Source organism: Perca flavescens, chromosome 15 (assembly GCF_004354835.1).
Source record: "Perca flavescens isolate YP-PL-M2 chromosome 15, PFLA_1.0, whole genome shotgun sequence".
NCBI lineage: Eukaryota > Metazoa > Chordata > Actinopteri > Perciformes > Percidae > Perca > Perca flavescens.
Genome location: NC_041345.1, coordinates 15,599,478 through 15,622,681, shown reverse-complemented (window position 1 = coordinate 15,622,681; position 23,204 = coordinate 15,599,478). Strand labels below are relative to the sequence as shown.

At 41.7% G+C, this 23,204-nt stretch overlaps 1 protein-coding gene across 2 annotated transcripts; it reads right to left on the bottom strand.

The window, feature by feature from the left end:
- Positions 1-4,277: 4,277 nt before the first annotated feature.
- kank2 (KN motif and ankyrin repeat domains 2) lies at positions 4,278-20,594 on the bottom strand. Of its 2 annotated transcripts, none has more exons than XM_028599306.1 (13): positions 20,492-20,594; positions 14,543-14,627; positions 11,310-11,392; positions 9,639-11,012; positions 9,232-9,441; positions 9,018-9,126; positions 8,249-8,857; positions 8,056-8,143; positions 7,244-7,463; positions 6,897-7,039; positions 6,462-6,662; positions 6,266-6,364; positions 4,278-5,808 (listed from the first exon to the last, which is right to left on the bottom strand). In XM_028599306.1, exons 3-13 carry the CDS (start codon positions 11,344-11,346, stop codon positions 5,752-5,754), a joined length of 3,147 nt encoding a protein of 1,048 aa, XP_028455107.1. In that variant the 5' UTR covers positions 11,347-11,392; positions 14,543-14,627; positions 20,492-20,594; the 3' UTR covers positions 4,278-5,751. The 2 variants fall into 2 exon arrangements, with proteins under 2 accessions (XP_028455107.1, XP_028455108.1); XM_028599307.1 differs by lacking the exon at positions 20,492-20,594 and adding an exon at positions 15,437-15,510.
- Positions 20,595-23,204: the final 2,610 nt, after the last annotated feature.

Here is a 23,204-nt window from a genome sequence, read left to right as displayed (position 1 = left end):
AAATGGTTTATTTTATTGACCGCCATAATTATTGTCTTGATTTATTTTGCACAATAAAACAAAGCAGCAACAACGCAAGGAACGAAAAAAAGCAAGTTCTGCAGATGAGATAAAAAAATAAAAATAAAAGAATCGCTTGTAGAAAGAATCTCACCTCAGTAAGTATTAGCAAATACAAAAGTCATGTACAGTAATCCTTAAAAGTAAACACTCTGTTGAACAGTTTAAAATATGCAGAGACCAAGTCAAATCTAGCCTCTGCAATCAAGTAATATTATTTTTTGATTTGTTTATCAGTTGAAACATGATGACTTAAGTCATTTTCTGTGTTTCCTGCCATACATGGTGCGTGTCTAGCTTATCTAACCCACCAGCTGTCAGGGTGGATCCATTCAAAAGAAGAAATAGATAAGATGTTATTCAAGTGTGTTCTTCAGCTAATAGTGTATGGTTACACAATGCTGCCTAACATAAATGGATATTGGCTGTTAATTGTAACCAAATGAACAGAGTAATTGTTTTAGGGCTAAAAGCTTTTCGATGTAGGCAGAGTTAAGAGCTAAATAAGGCCACTGTTCATTGTGTTACTGTACAGACAGTTTGGCTTTACATACTCATAGTGGTCACGATCATGATTAGTCCTGTTAGAAAATATAAAACTAATCTAAGAGAAGTGAGCTATCATTTAACTGACATACTGTCACACACCAAAGGCTGAAACATTGAGGTGTGCTTGCTGTAAAGTCAAAGCTGAAGTGAGTGGACCTTTTGCCTGTCTAGTTTTAAAAATAGCCAGATCTTTTCTGATTGGCCGGTAGATGTGTCCTGTAAAATGTTATATTGTCTCAAACTTAGTTCATAACAGCACTGTCATGGTGCAGACTAAAGGAATTGCTTTCATTGGCATGTTATCTTTTGGACTCCTCCCAAAGACAAGCAGTTGTCTGAGGAACACAGCTGGTGCTATGTCAAGGGTTTGTTTGAGATTAGTGCAGACTCTAAAACTACACATTGTTGCAGTCTTTTAAAGGAATGTACATGGCCGTCCATTACATAATAAAAATAGGCCACAACACACCACTTGGAAACCCAAACTTATCTTAATTTTAGTGATGGTTTCATGTTGGTTCTATCTTCCAACAGCCGATATTCAGGTTGCTTTTTTTTGTCCTGAAGCCTCAAACCCAGGATGACACCCATATGTGCACCATGTGAGACGTACTTACGGTCTTGCAGGAGCGGCCTAAAAAGGGTCAAATCCGCTCCAAGGTGGGCTTGTTTGCATCTGTGATCACAGCTGGCCCAACCCAGGTTGGCTGGCCACAACTGGTGAGGATTGTAGAAGCAGAGCAGGGATTTCCGGCATAACTTCACCTTCTTCTAAGGTGCATGAAGAAGGGAAAATGTCTGAATTGGTACAACACCAGCAACACTTGTAGTATACAGAATAACTTTTATTGTTAGACCAACGCGTTTCGGCTTGTGACAGATGACCCTGATGCCACAAGCTGACACGTGTTGGTCTAGCAATAAAATAGTTCCGTATACTACAAGTGTTGCTGGAGTTTTACCTCTTCACAACTGGTGAGGAGACATGAACATGTTTAGCCATTTTTGCATCCTGTTTCATGATCTGACAGCTCTGTCATTTCAATACAAAGCATTCATGCCTAAAAGCATAACCAGTACTTAAAGTCCAGGTTATTTCACTATGGATATTTCCCCTAATCAGATGAATGAAGAGGTTTATTTCCAGCTGTGCTCAGTGCATGCATTGTCATAATACACAACATGCACAGCAGATTTGGCAGTATCATTTTTTGTGTCCAAACTACAGGGAGGATCCTATAGGACATTTGCATTGGCAATGTAAATCATTAATGCAGTTTCCTCTGAGTTTGTTTCCCTGAAAGCATTCAGGGTACAGTACATTGTACCATCATATTCCTATGTGGCTTTCCACAGAGGTATGAGGATGAAATACATTGCATTGCAGCATCCTGGTCCTCCAGGTAGAACTACTGTATGCATTCACAACATATTGCAATTATCCCCAGAGAAGGACCTTTATGTTCTAGATTGGTTTATGTTTTAATCAGTGTTATTAAACATTGATTATGCAATTGTTTCATTATTTTTCCCACTTCAGGAGAATTGTGTGTGTTTTGCTTACCCTGTTGTGAGAGGGAACTGTACAGCATTCTATCATATTGATTCTATGTATACTGTATTTGTTTTTTGTAGTAAAGAAATAACGTCACTGAGTATTGAATGCCACAGAACAGATATCCTTAAAGGAACACGCCAACTTATTGGGAATTTAGCTTATTCACCGTAACCCCCAGAGTTAGACAAGTCGATACATACCCTTCTCATCTCCGTGCGTGCTGTAATGCTGTCTGACGGCTCCAGCGGCATCAGGCCAGCACAGAACATCAGGTGACTGGTTCCAGTAATCCTACTGCTCCGAATAAGTGACAAAATAACGCCAACATGTTCCTATTTACATGTTGTGATTTATAGAGTCTGGCGTGCGTGTAAAAAACAACGTAACATGAGACACAGCCGTTCTTCTAACTGTAAACAAACCGGGAACTATATTCTTAGGCGGAAGAATATAGTACTTGGGCGGAGTGATATGCTCGCAGCAAGCCTGTCTGAGAATATAGTTCCCGGTTTGTTTACTGTTAGAAGATGGCTGTGTCTCATGTTACGTTGTTTTTTGTACACGCTGTGACTATACAAATCACAACATGTAAATAGGAACATGTTGGCGTTATTTTGTCAATTTTGTCACAATTGGGAGCAGTAGGCTAGTTGGAACCAGTTACCTGCAGGATCTGTGCTGGGCTAAGCTAATGCTGGAACCGTCAGACAGCGTTACAGCACGCACGGAGATGAGAAGGGTATGTATCGACTTGTCTTACTCTGGGGGTTACGGTGAATAAGCTTAATTCCCAATAAGTCGGCGTGTTCCTTTAATAGCTACCAAAATGTATTAATGTAATTTTGTGTTGGCATACATCACAGGACAGGACAGTTTTGATTCTTAAGATACTGGTGGGCCTTTAAATGAGTAAACAGGGTTTAGTGTTGTTGTACATCAGGGATGTTATGGAGGCCAAGGGAAAAACTAAACCAGCTGTTTTGTTGGAAGTTAAAACACCCTCTAGTGGAGATTACCTAACACACACGCGCACACGCACACACACAAATGACTTCAAGTCTGTGAAAAACCAAACAAATGTAAAACTAGAATTATCACCTTGTGTTTGTATGCCTCCACAAACCAGACAAGTTACAGTTTACATCCATGTCTGTCCAGACTCATATATTATATGTAGTAAAGACTTTATTTATATAATTTAATAAAAAGGTACTAAGTGTATTGTTTTGGCAAACATGGATGCTTCACACACATCTTCAACCCCACAGCACAGAAGATACAATCACCATAGTTTAAAGGTGGGCACCCAAGATTAGTGTCACCATTTCAGTATATGACTAAATGTCTCCCCTTCTGTTCTTGAGTAGCGCGCTGAATAATGGCCAGGAAAGCATTTTTTGCAGAACATTATGATGTCACAGTGAAGTGACTTTGGGATATAAAATGTCATGTCTTCCTCTATTAGACATCTCTGTTAAATGTTGTCATAATTAGCCTAGAAATTCTTGAGTTGTGGCCCAAAACGTGTTTTGTGATGTCACAGTGACTGTAGCGGCAATCCTTCTCACTGCAGTTTACCACCACTATTAAAAGCCAATAGGACTGCTTAAGTTGGACATACAAGAATCTTCGGAGGCAGTAACTTCTGTTCTCGAAAAAACTTTACTAAAAAAGTAAAAACAAAGTTACAAGATTCTTCTCTATTGTATGGTCAAAAAACTGTGTAGCTCCGTGGGCTGCTTAACCTAGTCTGCCTAGGGGACGGTGATGTCATCACCTGTATCCTTAAAGGAGCATCACAAAATGTTTTACAAGGAAAACTACTAAAACTTATAAGTATCAAATGGCTCTTACAGTGACCTTTGACCTTTCAAAAGTGGATGTTTGTGCCAAATATGAAGACATTACATTCAGGCTTACATTCAAGTTGTTCTGAGAGATCACATTAACAAGAATGGGACGGACAACCTGAAAACATAATGCCTACGGTGCAAGGACATAACAGACATATGTAAGAAAAAGAACAATGTTTCCCCCCCCCTAAGAGACCCATTGTTATCATGAGCTCAACATGCAAACAAAGTAATATTGCAAAAGTAAATACAATAGAAACAGTGTGGTCCACATTTATTAATTCATTGGTTTTCCAAAATGCACAAATTAGAAGAGGAGAAAGACAATCTAGAATTTTACATAAACCTTCATAAAACATAAACTAAAGGGCTTTGCGATTACATAAAGTAGGTGTGAGCTTAAAAAATCTAAACGTATAAAATACAGATAATTAAATAAAAAAAAAAGTGTTTAGTTTATAAAATTTCAATTGCTTAAAAGAGAATATGAAAATCGTGAAAAAGTCTTTAAAAAGTAATAGAAATTTTGACATCAATAGCCTATGAACTTTTGTTCAAGGAATTTGATTTTAGGCATAATAACTACCAGTTTATATTGACATATATTATTTTGATATTCACATCTTACACGGCACATCCTTTAAAGACCCCAATCAGTCACTTTCTGGTTCCCTGACAAATCTTATGACCACAGCGGAGGTGGCTACACCAGTGCTTTCAGTCATTTCTCAACCAAGTCTTGTTAAATCTTATAAACACAGAATATTACAAACACAGATACACTCTAATCTTTCCTTACTACCATCCAAAATACCTTCACGTATAAAAATACAAAGACCATAGTACCATAGCCTTCAGAGAATAATGTTGACCTCTTTCCTTCTTCACACTGATGCTATGCCTCTGCTAATACTATCACCACACATACAGTGTCACAGAGCTAATAGGAAAGATACATCTTTGGGTAAATTTGGGAAATGTGGTCGACACATAAAATAATATTTTTTCCTCTGGTTAAAAAGGTGTCATAAGGTAACCATTGCTTGTGAAATAAAAATGTTAATCCTTGGAGGTCCTGCATTTAGTCAAAATTTAAAAAAGCAATATCAAAAATACTCTAGAGTAAATAAACCTTGTGTATAAATATTGATATACTGTTGAAGTGGTGTTTTCTGTATTAGATTTTTGTAGCATCAATGAGCTACTTGATGCAAGGACACTTATCGACGAGAGGGGTGGCTTTTGTTATTCCAAATGACTGTGATGGTCACACACATAATGATGCTACTGTGTAAGAGCTATTGTACACATTACAATGAAAACACATCGCTCTATAAATCAACTAATATGAGATTCACATGGAATAAAACAAGTGTATAATAATGAACTGTAAAATGAATCAAATTAACAGTTTTGACTTATAAGTGCCACTAAAAACAGTGCTGACAACTGGATCACTGCAAGACTGGACTTTTCAGATAGTACCACACACACACAAAGAAATCCATGTTTTAACCACCACTGTGATTAAAAAAGACCACAGTGTACAAAGAGCAATGGATAACAACGGTGCAAGCTATCATGTAATTATCTGCACACTATAATGTACTTAAATTATGGAGGGTGAAAACAAACGCACACACAAATTAATTGTTTCTGGTAAGTACACAGATGAAAAAAAAAAATCACATTGTTATATGAGTAGGTACTGTGGAGTGGCTGAAGCAGGGTTTATTTTGTTTCACCGGCAGGAGGAGAGGAACCCAAGAGAGGAGACTTCGGGGAAACCTAGACAAGTTTAAAAAACAAGGTATTATTGTTAAAAACTTTGATGTCATTCATGAGTGTTGATGGGGATAGGGTTATATAAGGTGTGATTTGGAGGTGAAGCTACTTATTACTTTTCTGGGCGCAAAGTTTTTATTGCATGTGAATTGTAGCAAAAACAAGCCAAAGTTCTGTACACTTAACGACTGTCGTAAAGCTGTAGGAATAATTACTGCTAATGTGTAAAAATGTAGTTCAGATATGTTTACGCTTGCATGATACAGCTTAACATCACATTTGTGATGATTAGTGTTTTCCAGGAGATTTGTCTGTGCCAATGTTCTTTTTTCTTCAATACCTCAATCTGCTTCATCTACCTCTTCTTCAGTTAGGGATGTTGGTGTAAAATGGTTGCTCTACAAAGAAGGCCCTAATGACTAACAGTAAGTGTGTGTTAGCAGTGTATCAAAGTACTCACAGGGGAAGGAGGCTTCGCAAAGTTGAGGTGAGCATACAAAAGCACAGCAATGTCGTTCTGGCTGGCCTCCAGGGCTATGGACAGAGCAGTGCTGCCGTCCTGTAAGAAACAAGAGGATGATGGATTTTGGGCAGGCTTTGTCATAAGAACAACTGAGAGACAGAGAAAGGAAGACGGAAAGGAACAATATGCTTACATTGTCAGTGAGAGTGGCATCACAGCCCGGCACAGACAGTAGCTGACGCACAATGTCCACGTGACCGTGTTCACAGGCACACATGAGCGCTGTGGAGCCGTCGTCATCACGGATGTTGACCTGTGCACCGCAGGACAGCAGCGCCCGCACCATGTCCCCTCGACCGTGGCTGACCGCTAGCATTAGCGCCGTCTGACCGGCCTACAAACACGCATTTAAAACCTTTAAACTCATCTTCAAACTAAACTAAATTGCTTTCATTTAGACAGCATTTGTTCACATGCTGCAGCATGCGTCTGGTGACTAAAACTCTACAGTATAATCAGACACTTTAGTGAGCAGAGTTCTGAAAAGCACATGAAAATGCTCTGTAAGTCACATGGTTTTGTTGTGTGTGGGGGTGCAGTAAAACCTAATAAACAGTAGAGGGCGCACCTGGCTGGCCTTGGTGTTGACGTCCCCTGTGCGCAGGAGCTGCAGGACGGTTTGCAGGTCATTGTCAGAGTGGAAGGCGGCCAGAGCTGTCAGCATGATGGCCGTGTAGCCCGCTTTGTTCTGCTTGTCAGCATTACACAGGCCTGTCAGGTATGTAGGGCAATCAGTGTGACAGGTGATACAGCAGCAGTGCAAACAATGACGACTGGGATGTATGACGTGTTGGAGACAGGAATGTTTTAAGATTTGTGGCACTTAAACCTGATTACCTTATGTAATCTTGTCTCTCCCTTCACTCTTTTTTCTCACACACACACACACACACACACACACACACAGACACTCACCGGTGTCCAGCAGCAGTTTCACCACAGGGAAGTTGGAATGGGAGACGGTGTAGTGAAGCGCTGTATTCCCGTTGCCATCTGCCATGTTGATCACAAACTCCAGCAGCTGAGGGGAGACTGAGGCGAAGGTGTTCATATAGGCCTTGACAACAGTTGTGTCCGCTGCTTTGTGACAGGACACGCGCAGCCACTCCTGCAGCACCGTGGTATAGGCTGCCCTCTGAGACAGGACACAATGAGGACGATAAGAGACACACACTTGACAGACTGTTAGAGAAATGCAAGAGCACAGCTCACATGTAGACTGGCCATTATAAGCATATCAAAATCAAAAATGAGGAAAGGGTTTGTTGGAAACCAATCCTCTGGAGAAACACACAGTTGTTTGCTCTTCCAGTACTTCCAGTATTGCAAAAATGCTGAGAGAAATGTGGAAAACAAATGGGTCTCGAGTTCAGTGCAGCTAACCCTTTCTCGTTTTTTTTTTTTTTTTTTTTTTTTATTACAAAAGCTTAAACTCAGTTTTCTAGACTAATTTAAACATTTAGATATCTTATATTAAAAGAACCCTATAACATCTAGTTTAAAAAGCACCGTAAAAACATGCCTTTCGTAAGAGTCAGAGCAGAGTTCATGATGTTCTATAAATGTTTAGTGTGCACTTAAGATAAATCAATTTATCTTGATCGTGCTTCTGCTTGTTGTTGTCATTGTGATAGCTTTTAAAAAAGGACACTCCTGGATTTCCTGGAAAGCAGTATCAATACTGAGTGGATTATCCTGGTTAAAAAAAGTGAATTAAAAACACCTACTGCTCCTTGTTGGCTGAAAGCATTGGGTTCCCCCAGGGCTTTCTGCAGGGCATGAAGAGCTGACATCAGGCTGTCACTCAGGTCCAGTCTGAGACAGACGAGGAGACAACATCAGTCACTGATGCTCATACACAGGCTTAATAGTACCATTAATACTATTATCAGTCTGTCCGTCAACCATGTGCATATTTACCTGACTTGCTTGGTCGGTGCTGTGGCAGTTTCATTTGTGAGGCTTTCCGCTGCCAGGTTTGGCTCCGATTGGCTGGAGAGGACGGTTGTTTCTGACTGGACGGTGTATTTCTGCTTAGTAATCTCAGTGGTTTCAGTGACACACAGCGATGAAGTACAGGTAGCTGAGGATGTTATGGAGCTTTGTTCAGGAGTGGATTCAGTGCTTGATATTGTGGAGGTGATCTCCTGGGTGACTGTGAGTTTTTCTGATGACTGATTGACAGTCTCTTTAGAGGCATCATCGTTTGATGGGCATGGAGGAGTTAAAATGGAGTCGGAGGCAGCATCCATCGCTGGTGAACCGGGGGCTTTGTCTGGCAGTCTAGCGTCTACAGTGGCAGACTGGTTGGGACTCTGCTGTGAGTCTGGAATGACGGCTGGAAGTTTGACAGCAGTCTGTTGAGGTACACTGTTGCTTTCTGGATGTTGGGAAGCCTGGCTGTGGGTTATTTGCTTGAGCTGGACTGCTGACTCTGGTAGTTTTTCTTTGGCTTCATGATATTCGCTGGAATCACTCCCCTCATCTGAGCTTTCGCTGCTGCTATCGTCTGATGATGTGGACTCGTAGCTGCAACACAAGAACAAGTTTCACTGTTAAATAACTTCATGTCCTTGCAAGTCATACCTCTTTTATCAAGGTACACATAAGCAATATTTCTACTTTATAACTGACAGTATACCTTTGGCTGGGTATATTTGATCAGTGGGTGAAAATGACTGACACTTACCCTCCATTGACTCCAATGAACTGTAGGTTCTTCTTTGTAGAGGGAGATCCTGGTTCACCTTCTGCTTTCCGCTTCATGATGGACCTCAGAGAAGACTGGGGAGATGAGGCTGGAAAAGATACCAGTGATAATACATAAAGAAGAAACTTGATGTTTGTAGAACAAGTTAGAGTGATGCTCATGGGGGGTTTTGAACAGAGTTCAGTCCAGTTACCTGTCTTAGGGTCTTCTTGTGACTGAACAGTCTCTGTGGATGTATGCAGGTGTGTCTCTTCTTCTTTTGAATGCAACAAACCAATCTGATTACCAGACGTGCTTACAGCAATGGCAGGATTAGCTACAGGTACCGAAGTGGACAACTCGCTCTTTAGGACGTCACGCACCTGCTTCGAGCTGACTGCAATCGGAAACTCAACTGGAACATCTGTGAGACAGAAAGAAGACATGTCTTATGGAGGAATACAATAAGATAAAAGTAAACTACTTGATCCAACATTTTTCATAAGACCTTGTAAACACAAGCTCATATACCCTGAGTTGTCAATTTACTTGTACAGTCTGATGCAATTCAATGGCAATGCAATAGATCCTGGTTTGTAATTAAATTTGAGTGTCAGAGACCTTCAGCTTGTCCTCTGTGGCCCTCCATGACTCCACCAGCTGGTTGAAGGTATGGGGAGCTGCAGGTCTCTGCTCGGCGCAGTGTGCCCACCTCCACGACAGTAGGCTGCTCCAGTGTGTACACCTGGATTCCCACAGTTCTCTGTTCCCTCTGTTGGGGCAGTTGTGTGAAACTGACCAGAGTGTGCAAGCTGCAGCCTTGTGGCTCCTGCCAGCCCACGCTGGTAGCCATGACTGGATGCTCTGCCCGAGGGGCCTTCTGGACTGCTGCAACCTGCTGTTGGCATTCCTGCAGCTCCAGCACCGTCCTCTTTAGCTGGACCTCAAGTTGAACTACTTGATTCTTAAGAAACTCTGTCTCTGGCAGCAGCCCCAGATCCTCCTCCCGAACGCCGACTCCAATCTCACGACCGCCCCTCAAGTTCTCTGGTCCCACTCCAATGGTGCGCACTTCCCGCTTTGCATCTGGTCGCGCTCCACCCACAATCACTGTGTCCTCAATCTCACACCCTGAGTCTTGAAGCTTGGAGCCCTCGGGTGTGGTGGGAGACAGTGGCCCTGCAGACTTTTTGCTGCTCTTAGCTCCAGTGCTCACATCTTCTTCAGGGATGTCGATGTAGAGCTCTCCTCTGGAACGACCTCGGTTGAAACTCAGACTATGACCCAGGAACTTCTGGCTCTTCAGCTGGACGCTCAGTTGCCGTTTCTCCTCTTGCAGGACAGAGATTTTGACCTGCAGCACAGGGATGGTCTTCACCTGTTCCTCAAGTTCCCTTATCTTCCTGAGGGCTGCAGCCATCTGCTCCCTGACGTGCTGCAGGTGTGCTGGTGTTGGGGTCACTGGGGTGGACAGGCCAGAACTCAATGGGGTAAAGGATCCGCCCCCACCATGGGCTCGGTTAAAACTGTGTGCACTGCTGAGAGAGGTGTTAGAGCCTGCGATGCTGCTGTGCATGCTGCCCAGGTTGCCCAGGTTGGAGAATCTCCGCCCCTCTTTCTCCTCCTCCAGCTTCCTGCGTGCATCCAACAGGGTCTTCTCCACCCGGGCAGAGCTGAAGCTGGGCCTCTGCGACGTGTGGTAGCCTGGGGCACAGTAGGAGAAGGAGGAGTGTCGGCTGTCCATGCTGGTGTTGGAGCAAAGAGACTCTGTGGAGGTCCACCAGGAGCCGGTGTAGCCATAGCCACGGGGCAGGGAGCCATAGCGTGGCCGGCGTTGGATAGGTACCTTCTTGATAGTGTTTCCCTTCTCTATGTCGTTAACATATTTGAGAAAGTCTAGGTCCAAACGGTAGCCATAGGGGGTCTCCACTGAGTAGGGCGCCGCCTCCTGTTCTTTGCCATGCAGGGAAGGGGGAGCAGGCGGGTTGAGTTTCCCTGAGGGGGAAGGAAATCAACTCTTTAAACAAACGGAAATCTGCGTCTAATCTTGGGCTCAGACTTTAGAAAATAGCATTAACTTTGGGCTACTGTATATTTATATTTACTCTGAAATAATCAGCAGATTAGGTAGAAAATGTAATGGCACAGTTACTATAACCTGACCTTATACGTGTCTAGATAGTTGTTAAATTATTTGGAATTTGTTTGACAGTTTAAATCCAAACAAAAATAATGAATTATCTCAAAATAACTTTACTGAGTATTATTTAGTAAAACTAAATGAAACTGCACCTGGGAAGCCGGGGTCCATATGCAGCACCTGAGCCATAATGAGCCTGGGGCTGCTATTCAAACAGTCACCCAACAACTCTCACCTGTGTGGAGACAGACATGTGATGAATTTATAAATGAGCATACCAAATATCTTTAATGAGAACAAGAGTTGCTTTTCTTGCAGAGATAACAAGATATGGGTTAAAGCAATAATACATGATTGTGTATTCCCAACAGAAACCTGGCAAGATCAGTGTTTATATGAGCATCTTATAAATAGGCCTTTCTCAAAGCAGACATTTTGACTTCTCATAGTAGTAAAAGCACAGGTTTTATTCACGATGGCTCTGTTATGTTAGTGTTCCAGTGAGAGTGACAGTGAGCAAACATCCACGATACAAGGACCCTGAAATCAAAGCAGCCATCCTTCGTTTTATCATTTACACCAGTGCTTTTCCTAAAGTCAAAATGTCTTCTGTGAAAAAGGCATATGCACTACATAGATGCAAGTACTCAACTACATATGGTTAGCATGCCAGCAATAAACGATTGCTCTTTTTGACCACATAGTTGTTTTTTGTGTGATGGTCATAAATAGTTTTACTGTTTCTTTCACTACCTCACCATACTACCCTCCTGCCTCCCTGTCTAATTTGATCTGTTCATTTTTGGGAGCACAGTGGGTCACAGTCGATTGTGTGTTTGTTTCTGTTCTTAGCGTTCAGAGAAGAGGAGTTACAGAGGAAAGTTTCCTGGCAGCTAATACCAGGACAGAGGTTTGAGACTGCCAGTTACAACCTTATTAGGAATCATCTGTGCACGCTAACTTCGCCTCTCAATTTAGGGTTTACAGACTCTCTCCTCTTTCTCTCCCTCACTTTCTCCACAATTTCACCCTCCTATGTCTTCTCTTATGTCTTCTTATGTTTTTTTTCTGCTGCTTTCTCCCCCTCTCAACATCAGCTGACAATCAGGAGGTTTCAGCTGGTCACTGTCTCTCTCATTCCCTCCACATTCACTTGCTCAGTACTTCGACACAGAAAGCATAGTGAATTGCTGAGAACTTTAATACATTTTTTCACACAGGGGTAATGCATTTTGACTCTTTATAAACAAAAGATTGTGCTTTTTCCTCCCACAGAGAACACCACAGTGCCAGCAACGACATAGAGCCCAAAACGCCAATGCCTCTGCGTTTGTGTCTGCTTGGAAAAGATTAACTTTCTAGGTCATCACTTTGTGGGAACTGAGGATGTAATGTTTAAGCCATCCACAGCATACCCATTTGAACATCGTTATATTACTTTTGACTTCAGGGAGCTAAGATCAGAAGTTTAGACTGCAATCTCCACTTGTTTTTAGGGCATACTCAGTTTTAAGGCTGTTTTTCTGTTCCTTCAGCAACTGAGTTGAGCTTTCTCCCTTGCCCGCTATCTTGTGACCCTAGTCAGTGCTTGCTCGTTTGTGAAAAGTAGGGCAGTTGGAAACACTGACTAAATTCACTTGGTATTTTTGAAGTCCTGTAGTCAGTTTAATGTCCTGGTGTGATTCCCCTTATCTGTGCCCCTTCATCACCCTCTCATACCAAGATTGCCACACACTAAGAGGCATGGAAATACTGTACGCATGCACATACAGACCCATTTTAACATTGATAGTAGTAAAAGTACTCCTCACTTCATTGTGATAGGAAAATATTACTACACTGATAGCTTTATAGGGCAGCGTCACTAAGCCAACTATATTTTAGCTTACAGTTAAGGAATTTATCAGATGTCCTGGATGTCAATTTTAAGACTTGCTTTACATTAGCACTGCCAAGATCTGAAAAAACAAACAAGAAAATACAAGTTGTTATGGTAAAAAATAAGAATTAAAAGACATCTGAGGCGGGGCTGTGTGAGTGTCCGTTTATCTCCAATATGGAATGAAAGCATTAGATAGATTATGTGCTGCATGTTGTACAGTGTGATCTGGGTAGGCCTACATGTGTGAGAAAGTGAGAACAGGACAGAGAGAAGAGGAGTGGTTGGGAGTAAGTGAGCATGTCTCTGTGTGTGAGTGTGTGAGAGAGCATGCGTACAGGAGGGTGGAGGACAGCACTGACAGGGGACAGTTGATGAGATATAATTAGAATCTGCAGTTTAGCAACCAAACGTCCAAGCCCAGCAGACGAGACGGCTGACACTGTCCATTGCATTCCACTTTGAATGCAATTTTCTACTCCTTCAAATCATATCTACACACAAACTCACATTATTCTCTGCTTCAAAATGTCACTCTCCTTATTGCTTCTCCAGGTGCCATTCGTCCCACATCACCCCTTTAAAGCACCCACGCTAACAGCCCTCCACATCTGCTTCTCCAACAGTAGCTCATTAGGGGTTTCAGATCTGTGATGCATGTGGACGTACTCCCTCCGAGTGTGTATATGTGTGTGGCTGGGGTGGAGTGGTTGACCTTCCTCCCTCTCGGCTCTCAAACAGAGTTCCTTTGAGATGACATCTGAACAGAAACCAGTGTGCGCGCTTCCCCAGCGTCACAATACCATTCTTTAGACGACTTTCCCTTGCCAGCTTCATCCAGGACAAATGCCTTGCCCCCATTACACCCCCCTACCTCCCCATACAGCTGTATACCATACTAACGGAAGTTAACATTGCCTGGTCTACTCCCTCCATTCCCTGCTATTAAGATTAAGACAACCCTCAGGGGGTAAGATGCAGGTCACCCAGCACAAATTACATGTCTGTGGTATGTCCTGTAAGATGTCTGAATAACTGCATTATACTGTAGCATCTTTGACCCCTTGCAGAAACCAGTGCAAAATGTACACGCAATGCAGCTTCAGGTTTATTCATTTACAACCAAACTCTTGTATCTGGAGGATTTAAAACTGGATTTGATTTACAGCATGTGTATATATTCTTGTGCCTTTGGTGTATCAGAGAATTGAGACCACCCTGAAAAGTGATTTAAGATGCCAGGCTTCATTTCGAGGTCATCTATCTCCGGTTTATCAAACTCATTGCTTCCATTCATTGAGTCACCTCATTATTATTGCCATTACAAAGGATTAGACCTTAGTATTGCTAAGTCAGAAATACCACTCTTCCCACCACCCAGAGAAGATCTTTATGGATTTTTCCACTGCCTTACTGACTTTCTCAGCCTTTGGTGATTACTATTCTACTCTAGCTTGGGAATGGTTTGTGAATTAGGAAAAGAGGGATTTATTTTCCGCTTCATACCAGCTGCTTGCGCTGCAAGGATGGGATCTCTCCTCCCCAGGCTCCTTGCTCTCCCTTCCTTTTCTTGCACTCTTACAGTCAGCACCTGTGGGAAACAAGTATAAAGGAAACTTGAGCTGAAAACTCAATTTAAAAGGTGTGTAGCTCTGTTGACAGAGATCAAAATAGTGGCCCCCGCAAGACTATAAACACAGGTTGCAAAGCCAGAAAAAAACATTTAAAAAATCAAAAACATTCCAGTGGTTTCGACTGACACGCCGGATGTGAACAATATACTCCAATGACATGCCAATCACTCTCTGACCTCCTTGTAGTGCAGCCTGGATGAAGCCTGATTCATGCATAGCTGCTCCCCTCCTCTTCCAGCTTTCTAGAAATACTCCCCCCACCCCATTCCTCTCTCCAAGTCAAGGCTCTCTAATCAATTCAAGGTTGGGAGCCTCCCTGCCATGTGATTGGGCAATGTTTTCTGTTTTCTTGCCTCTGTGACTCGCATCCCCAAATCCATGGGCAGACACACCCTCAAGTTTTGTGGGAACATCCATCATCTGCACAGATCACCTTAAAGCCAGACTGATTTCATGGGCGTTATAATGCGTTCCCTTCATGGACAACACATACTTGAAGCTTGTGCTGTAACCTCTGCGTGCATGTCCACCAGATAAGCTGCATGACTGTGTCTGCTGATTCTCATACATTCTGCTCTGGCTGCTCAGAGCTAGGCTGCTGTGTAAGTGTGGTCGACATTTTGTCGGGGGGTCTTGCTGCCTAAAAAACATTGATGGATGACCTTTGCATAATATCATAACAAAACTTGTTGTTGTTCAATTCATTGTTTCATATTGTTGTCATGCCAATAACACAGAGGGTGGAGGGGTAGGGGGAGAAACAGACCTTTTAGACTGGAACGACAGCCAAATCACAAAGAGCCATTCATTCAGCCCCTAGTTCCACAGCTGGTTCTAATATAAAGCAAGGAGGGGCAGCTCAGAGAGAGAGAGAGAGAGAGAGAGAGAGAAAAATTATGTGTGCATGAGTATGTGGTAAGGAAATCTGCTTCAAAACAAACAAACAGTTGATGAAGTGCTGTAATGGACCCACACACTGACATAAACTGGAAATAGAAGGACTCTGTGATTGATATCTAGATCTAAAAGTGCCTTAGGCTCCAAAAATGGCCAGCTATCTGTGATGCTAATTGTGTAAGATAATACAATATTATGAATGCATCCCTACACGATTTTAGAAACTTATATATCAATGCCATAAACTGCTCTCAAAGGATAGGATTAAAGACAGTGAACTATGTGGTTGGCAAATACTTGTGTAAGACAAATACCAAACGTTACAGGAGACAACTTGAACTCCCATCGACTCCCACACAGCACAAATGAAAACACACAGATCTCCTAACACTGTCTGAGGCCTGAAGACTCCCACAGATCAACAAACACAGCTGTAGCTTTTAAGTTGATTTATTCAGGTAAGGGCACCAATGATATGAATGCCAAGTGATTTAGATGTAAAACCTGATGGTATGATTATACATTTCTGATGTATTATCCCCCTTATAAGTAGCAACATTTTGACAACAGATGCACCTTTTTTCGAATGTCAATTTAGCATAAATAGGAAGTGTATGTGCCACTTTTCTCATACCAAGCTAATTGATGTGGCAAAACAGAGACGATGTGGCAATAATCTGAAGTCTGATGAAGAAAGGGTTACAGGAAAAGGGAGCTCCATCTTTCTATTCCCAAAGGATCCAGAAACAACCCAGTCACTTCCTCCCAGCCCAGGAGAAAGAGTAACAAGGGGAGAGCGCAAACCAGAAAGAAAAACGGGTAAGAAAGAGAGAAAGCAGAGGAGAGCAGTACAGTATGGGAGGGTGGGAGAGAAAGAGTGGGAATGTGAGGAAAGAAAGGCAAAACTGCAGGAGGAGGGGGGGAGAAAAAAAGAAATGCTGCTAAAAGTTTTAGATGGAAACTTCTCGAATAAGAAGACCATGACTGTTCGCAGAGTTGGACTCCACCAGTATGAATCACTGCTGCTGACACCAGAATGTATTCTGCTGCTGTAAACGCAGGAAGAACATCAGAAAGATCACACAGGCTGCAGGCTCCTCACAATGAGAATATACAGTTTCAAAGGACCTTTCCTCATAATCTTAAATGGCTCCGCCTAAAAGATTACCATCATTTGTGCATTCCACTCCTAAAAATAGAGCGACAATAGAGAATCCCTATGAGAAGCTGCACTTTGTCTAACTAAATAAAGCTGATTGTTGTTCAGAGGTTTTCTTCTCAGAGTAACAGGCCGCAAAAACCTTAATATAGATATGGAGAAGAGTTTTAAATGTTAGGCTACATAAAGATCACAACAGGACACACGGTTGTTGATCTATCTACCAAGACTTCTTTGTCCTCCTCCTCACTCTGCAGCACAGATGGCTTCATTCAGCCAAATGGTCCTGCATGAATAATAAATCAAAAGAAATTACAACAAATCTCTCCCCTGAACAGCTGAAGAATGCTAAATGTAGAAGCAACAACAGCCATTTGTCACTAAGCATAAGGTAGCTGAACGGTGTACGTCACTGCTCGACAGACAGGGCCTTCACCATGTGTAACGAGGCCAGATGATCTCATATCAACATGGCAATACAGTGTGTTCTTATGCTGCTGGTGGACATGTGGTTTTTGACTAATTTGGGCTTTAAATTCAGGACAGTGAAATCATAACCAAGAGTGATGTCCCCTCCAGGATTCTCAACCCTTTAGCAAAAAGCCCTGTTTTTTACATTAAGCAGTGGTGGTATGGAGGAGCAGACGGCGCTGGGCTGAGCAGTCTGGCTAGAGTACGGCCAAGGGGAGGGGCCGGCCAGCTCCCATTACTCCTGGAACAGGAGCAGAGTAAACACCCGCCAGTCTCCTATTGGTCATTGTGCTGTCCTCCAACAGGAAACTGAGCAAGGGTGGGGCTGAGCTGCAAGGAGCGGCACCGGAAAAAAACATAGAAATTTGGGAGAAAAATGTGCAGTTGTATGTGGAGGTGGGGGATTAAAAATGATGCCGAGCAGAGAGGCCAGAGTGCTGTTTTAAGGAAACTGTGGGGTCTGGCGGGGAGGAAGACAAAGTCCAGATGGCAGTAAGACGGATGGTGGAGAGCCGGTCAGAGCAGTGTCGGGGTTAAAAGCTCAGGTCGTTTGTTGTGGTACTGAGCATACATAACACAGCAGAGCAGAGGAAGTAACCTTACTGCAGCAGCGATGTAGTAAAGTGGTTCCCTCTCAGGAATCTAATCAATTACTTCCTGATTCAATGAGAGCTGTTGATCAAAAGACTGCGGATATAAATAAAATAAAACAGGCCAGGAAAATATCCACAACATTGGCTATGCCAACACGTGGACAGAAAAGTCCATCTTGCTTTTCTTGTATTAATGTATTAAAGAAGATCAAGTGAGATTATTTGGGCAGTTAATCACTGTCCTTACTGCCTCAAAAGCCAGATTAGAGCATATGTTCACTGAACATGCTCCTATACTGGTTGCCCTAATCAATATAGTTAAGTAGGATCATTAACCCTCTCTGTCTTCACCAAATCAGGCTGATGGTACTTCTGCAATTTACTGGGCCGAAAGTTTATCCCTACTTTATAAACTAATCAACCTCTAATACAACTAAGAACTTTGGGTTTTATCATAACAAATGATGTTGCAAAAAAGTTAGGGTGCTTTGGAGGGTAGAAAACATGAACAAGATACCTATTTCTTTCTGATCTAAATGGGGTAAGGTGCAAATTTTATAAAAAGAAAAGAAAAACACAACCTGACTGCATGTATATTCACTGAAAAGGCCTGTTAACATTATATATCATTTAATCACCAACTTTCAGTGATGAAAATGATCTGTGTATTGTTTTAACAGAACAGTTCATTCATCATGTAGTAAAACTGTCCAGAATTGCTTGTCAGTGGTAGATCCTAGACAGTGACAGGCAATCTCATACAGGTTCAGGGTGTAATTTCATTAGCCTCACTAAACCATTTAAATGCCCGGCGTGTGGCCCAGTGTGCAAATGGGGTTTATAACCATGCATTCCTTAACAGCACCCCTGGGTCCAAAAGCTGTAATGAGACAATCACATTCCAGTTTGGTTTAAAAAAAAAAAAAAAAAAAAAAAAAAAAAAATACTGCTGAAGGAATCTCCTGCTGCACACGAACCTGACCAGAGAGATTCCCAAACTGCAGTCTGGGGGACTCCCAGGGGTCTCCGTAGGATTCCAGGAGGTCCACAGACAAACGAGGAAGAGTCAGGTTTCACTGTTATTACACTAACACTCACAAGATCTCAAAACAATAAAGGAAATATTCACTTGCCTGTTTATTAGGTACGCCTGGCTAAAACTAATACAAGATTCCTGCAGTATACTAAATATTGGAGCCACAAACAATGGCCCGTGTAATGGAATTAATGACAGCACAAAGCCCGCCTGAGTGCCATGCAGCTGCTACAATCTTTGGCTATCTGCTGGTAGGTGATTTAATACAGCTAGCAGCCCATTACACGACAGCAGGACAGTGGTGTATTGTATGATGCAGTGTAACAGGCTGATGACTACCCCCACATCCTGCCAACTTCTGCATGTCCTTCATCATAACAATATCTGATGTGTTTACTGATGAATCAGGACCATCTACCACACATATTATGAGACATCCTGTCACATAAAGTTAATTCTTAAACCAGCATTCCTCCATATTAACATAAGACAAGGGGAAAACATTCATGTTTGCCTATTAAGACCTAACATATTAGTTTATTAAAGGAAATCAATGAGGGTCATCAGTTTAGAGCAAGTGCAAATTATCACAAATGCAGTTAAATTGAGTTTTAAATTGGTTCCCCCTCTCCCTGCCCAGCTGACATATACAACCCCTTCAGTCCTCATCCATCTTCTGAGGTAGAAACTCCTCAGTGACCACTGACCGGCTACAGGCGGCGAGACGAGCACATTTGAGGGCAAGAAGCGGCAGCGAAAAGCTGACGAACATCTGGAAGTAATGAGAGCTTGCAGATTGCACGGACCCAACCTCTCCCCTGAGTCTTTAGACTTTACTGAGCTTTCCCTTTTTTGTTAATGAAATTAGAAAACGAACGAATGTGTGAGGCATTTGGAAAAAAATCATAATCAAGGACAAACAAATGCGTTGCTCTTTCAGACGTGACGTTGGGGGAAATATATGGCTTTGCAACATGCAGCAAGCTACTGTCTGTAAGCTTGCTGCAACACCGAAACTCCTGCTTTAATTCACAAAGACAAAAGTTGAGGCAGGTCGCGTGGCAACCCTGTCTCTATGAGCCCTCTACGAAAACATCATTGTAGGCTGCATGAATTTAACAGATAGCATTCTGTATAGAAAATGCAAAGCTTTTGTAGAGACATTTCACCTATTTTATAGCATTCAAACTCAATCAACGGGTCGCTGTAAACACACATCAGTTTGAAAGATTCACTTTTAGTACATACAATAATAGGAATATCATTATTATTATATTATAGAGATTTTTCGTTAACGGCGCTTCTCGCCGCTGTGCAGTTAGCCTCCAATGATGCTCTGAACAAAAAGGCACGCACCGGAGGAGGATCAACCGTGAGACTCAGTTTAACATTCCTCTAAAGGTAAACGCTCATGTGGAATTATGAAACCTAATTAGTCCGAACAGTAGTAATGGGAGTATAACTGAAGCTGGGGTGGTTTTGGAGGATAAAGGACCCGTTACTTCGGAAAGAGAAGACCGGGGGAATGGGCAGGACCGACGCTTCACAAAGAAGTCACACTCACAAGAAGACGCCTCGTCTGGAGCGCCTTAAAATAACAGTTTGACAAAGAGAGACTAATGCAGTTATCAAACAGAGAAATTGTAGCTTATAAGCTGTTCTTACCTGCCCTCTAGAAATCCTTTCAGCCGCCTCGGCCCAGGAGCGCTCACACTGACAGAGAGACAAAAACACTGCAGCCAAGATGCTGCTCGCCCCCTCCCGCTCTTCTTAAAGGGCCAGCGGCCACGAGGCCAAGCAGCGAGCTCACACCTACGGCTCACTCTGTACCTCCATCATCTAGATTCTACACTACAGGGGCCTCCAGTCATCGGACAGGGCTTCATTTACCGCCAAGGATCCTCGCTTCTTCGTGGACCTACAAGAAAGAGCCGTTAAGTAAATCCAAACACCTCCACCTAAGTGAAAGTAGTTTTACTTCAAGTTACAATTACTCTAGTCTACTACAAGACCTGCATTCAAAATCGTAGCTAATTAATTAAAAGTAGCCTACAGACTATTAGCAGCAAAATTTACGCTATTCATTATGCAAAATGACCACTGTCAAATAGGATGTAGCTGGATTATTAGTAGATTATGCAGCATTTTATGTTGTAGATGATTAAAGTAAAGCTAATTTTAACTACTTACTGTTGAGTGGTTTAATACAACAGTGCATGACATTTTGATGATATAGTTTGGATGTAAAATTCACAATATTCGCCTCTAAACTGTAGTGAAGTACAAATATAAAGTATAGCATCAAATAAATGATCTAGTATGCAACAAGTAGCCTATTAAATATACTTAGCCCTCTAAACTCTTAGTATAGGGCTTACCAAGGAAAGTCCAAAGGCCTCCAAGGTTCTCCATGGACATCAAAGAACCTCAGTGGAAGAACCTGCCAGATCCCCTTAACACTTTTGGATGTACCTGCAAGTACAAGCTTCCCAGAAAGTACAATAACTTTGAAGAACCTTCAAGATTCCTCGAGTACCAGTCAGGAACTCCAAGAACATTTGGTGACCTGCACAAACCTCTAAGTAGTAGTAAAAAGAGAGGGGGAGGGAGAGACCAACTCACACAAAAATCCAATATCATGTAAATGTCATATGCAGGAAATATGATGAAAGTCTGAACACTCACAACATATTTCACTAAGACAAGTCTATAACTAGAAACAAAGATTTTGAGATTCACAGTTTTTATTTACTTACCCACAACTAAACTACAGTGCTGAGAATTGAGCAATCTTGTCAACTGTAAAACTTCCAGTCCTCAGCTCTGATTGACGGAGCAATCGCAAGTCTTTGTAAAGTACCTGAATATAAACGCGGGGCCCTTCATGCTGGTAAATGACAAAAACATTGCAGGCTATAATGTGGATCATCATACCGCCACAGGAAATGAAGACTAATGGTACGTGTTGAGAGTCTCCTCACTCCACAACCTAATATCAGTATGGAAAAGAAAGGACAGGAAGACATCTGGATCAAATTTACATCTTTGCCTTCTTTATAACCATGCAACACAAACTTTAGTGAATAATGCAGGCCTGTGTGGACGTAGAAAGCAATGTGATTTAGCAGAGGGCCCTGAGTGCTACGGTCTACCAAAAGCCACAGTAGGTGAAGTTATAAGTCAAATCACTTTCAGTTATTCTATCAGATACTGCAGGTAATTCATCACAGAATTTGGTTTTTGGTCATTGATTACAAAGCCAGAAAACCAAAATGATAAAAACAGAAGGCAGTTTACCGCACTGAGGTAGTCCTGTACCAGGAGTGGAAAATTAAAATATATGAATACTGCAAGTTTTTAACTGAGAAAATAACTCTTTAACATAAGAATACGATTTGAGGCAAATAGCATGAAATAACTGTAAATGTGTACGAGATCGGGTAAGACAAGGGATTTGTGGACATGTTTTTTATTCATTTATTAACTTTTTTCTTTATTTTTGGGTGATACTATCTGTATGGTTAGTTTCACGGTCATATCCTTGTTGTGCGTTTGTTTGTTTTTGCTTTGTTTTGTGTTCGTTTAAAATATACAATAAATAACTTACCACAAAGAAACAAATTTACAAAAATAACCCTTTTTAAACTATCATAATAGTAGAATATTAAACAGGCCTACTATATTACAATGTGATACCAATAGTATAAAGTCACTATTAAGGAGCACAGACTGAAACTTTAAAGGGAATATATTACATATTTTCAGTTATTGTCACTACAGAACAGTTTGATATTGGTATTGTAGTGAGTTAAATTAGCATTAGACTACTTCAATACAGTGTCTATTATTCAGCTCTATAGCCACACACAAATGAAAGCTGACCAGAGGTGTCAGAAGAAAAATTTAATAGAAGGCAGTAAAAAAAGACAGTGTAAATAAATAAAAAAAATTTCATCTAATTGGTAAAAAAAAAGTCTCCAGCCTCATAAAATAACAAAAACATGGATATTTTAGTAGTTACATTGTAAATGTGCTGCAGTTTGTTTACAATAGTGCAATATAATAGAAACAGTAGTTGGAAATAGCTACAATGAATATAAATCTGCTACAACCAGGGTGATGGACACACCTCCTTATGCCACACATATGCAAAATGTGTCAGTAATTCAGTTATCAGACTGTACTGCAGGGTGATAGTGCATGTCACAGTTTGAACATATTTGTGTGGGTGAAGGAGAAGGCCTGGCCAACGGCAGTGTTACTGTGGTAAACATCTGATGTGACTGCAGTGCATCACAAGAGAATTTCACAGTTTAAAAAACACATTTAAAACATCCCATCCTGGCTTTTTCCCCACTACAATAATAATTTTCCTTCT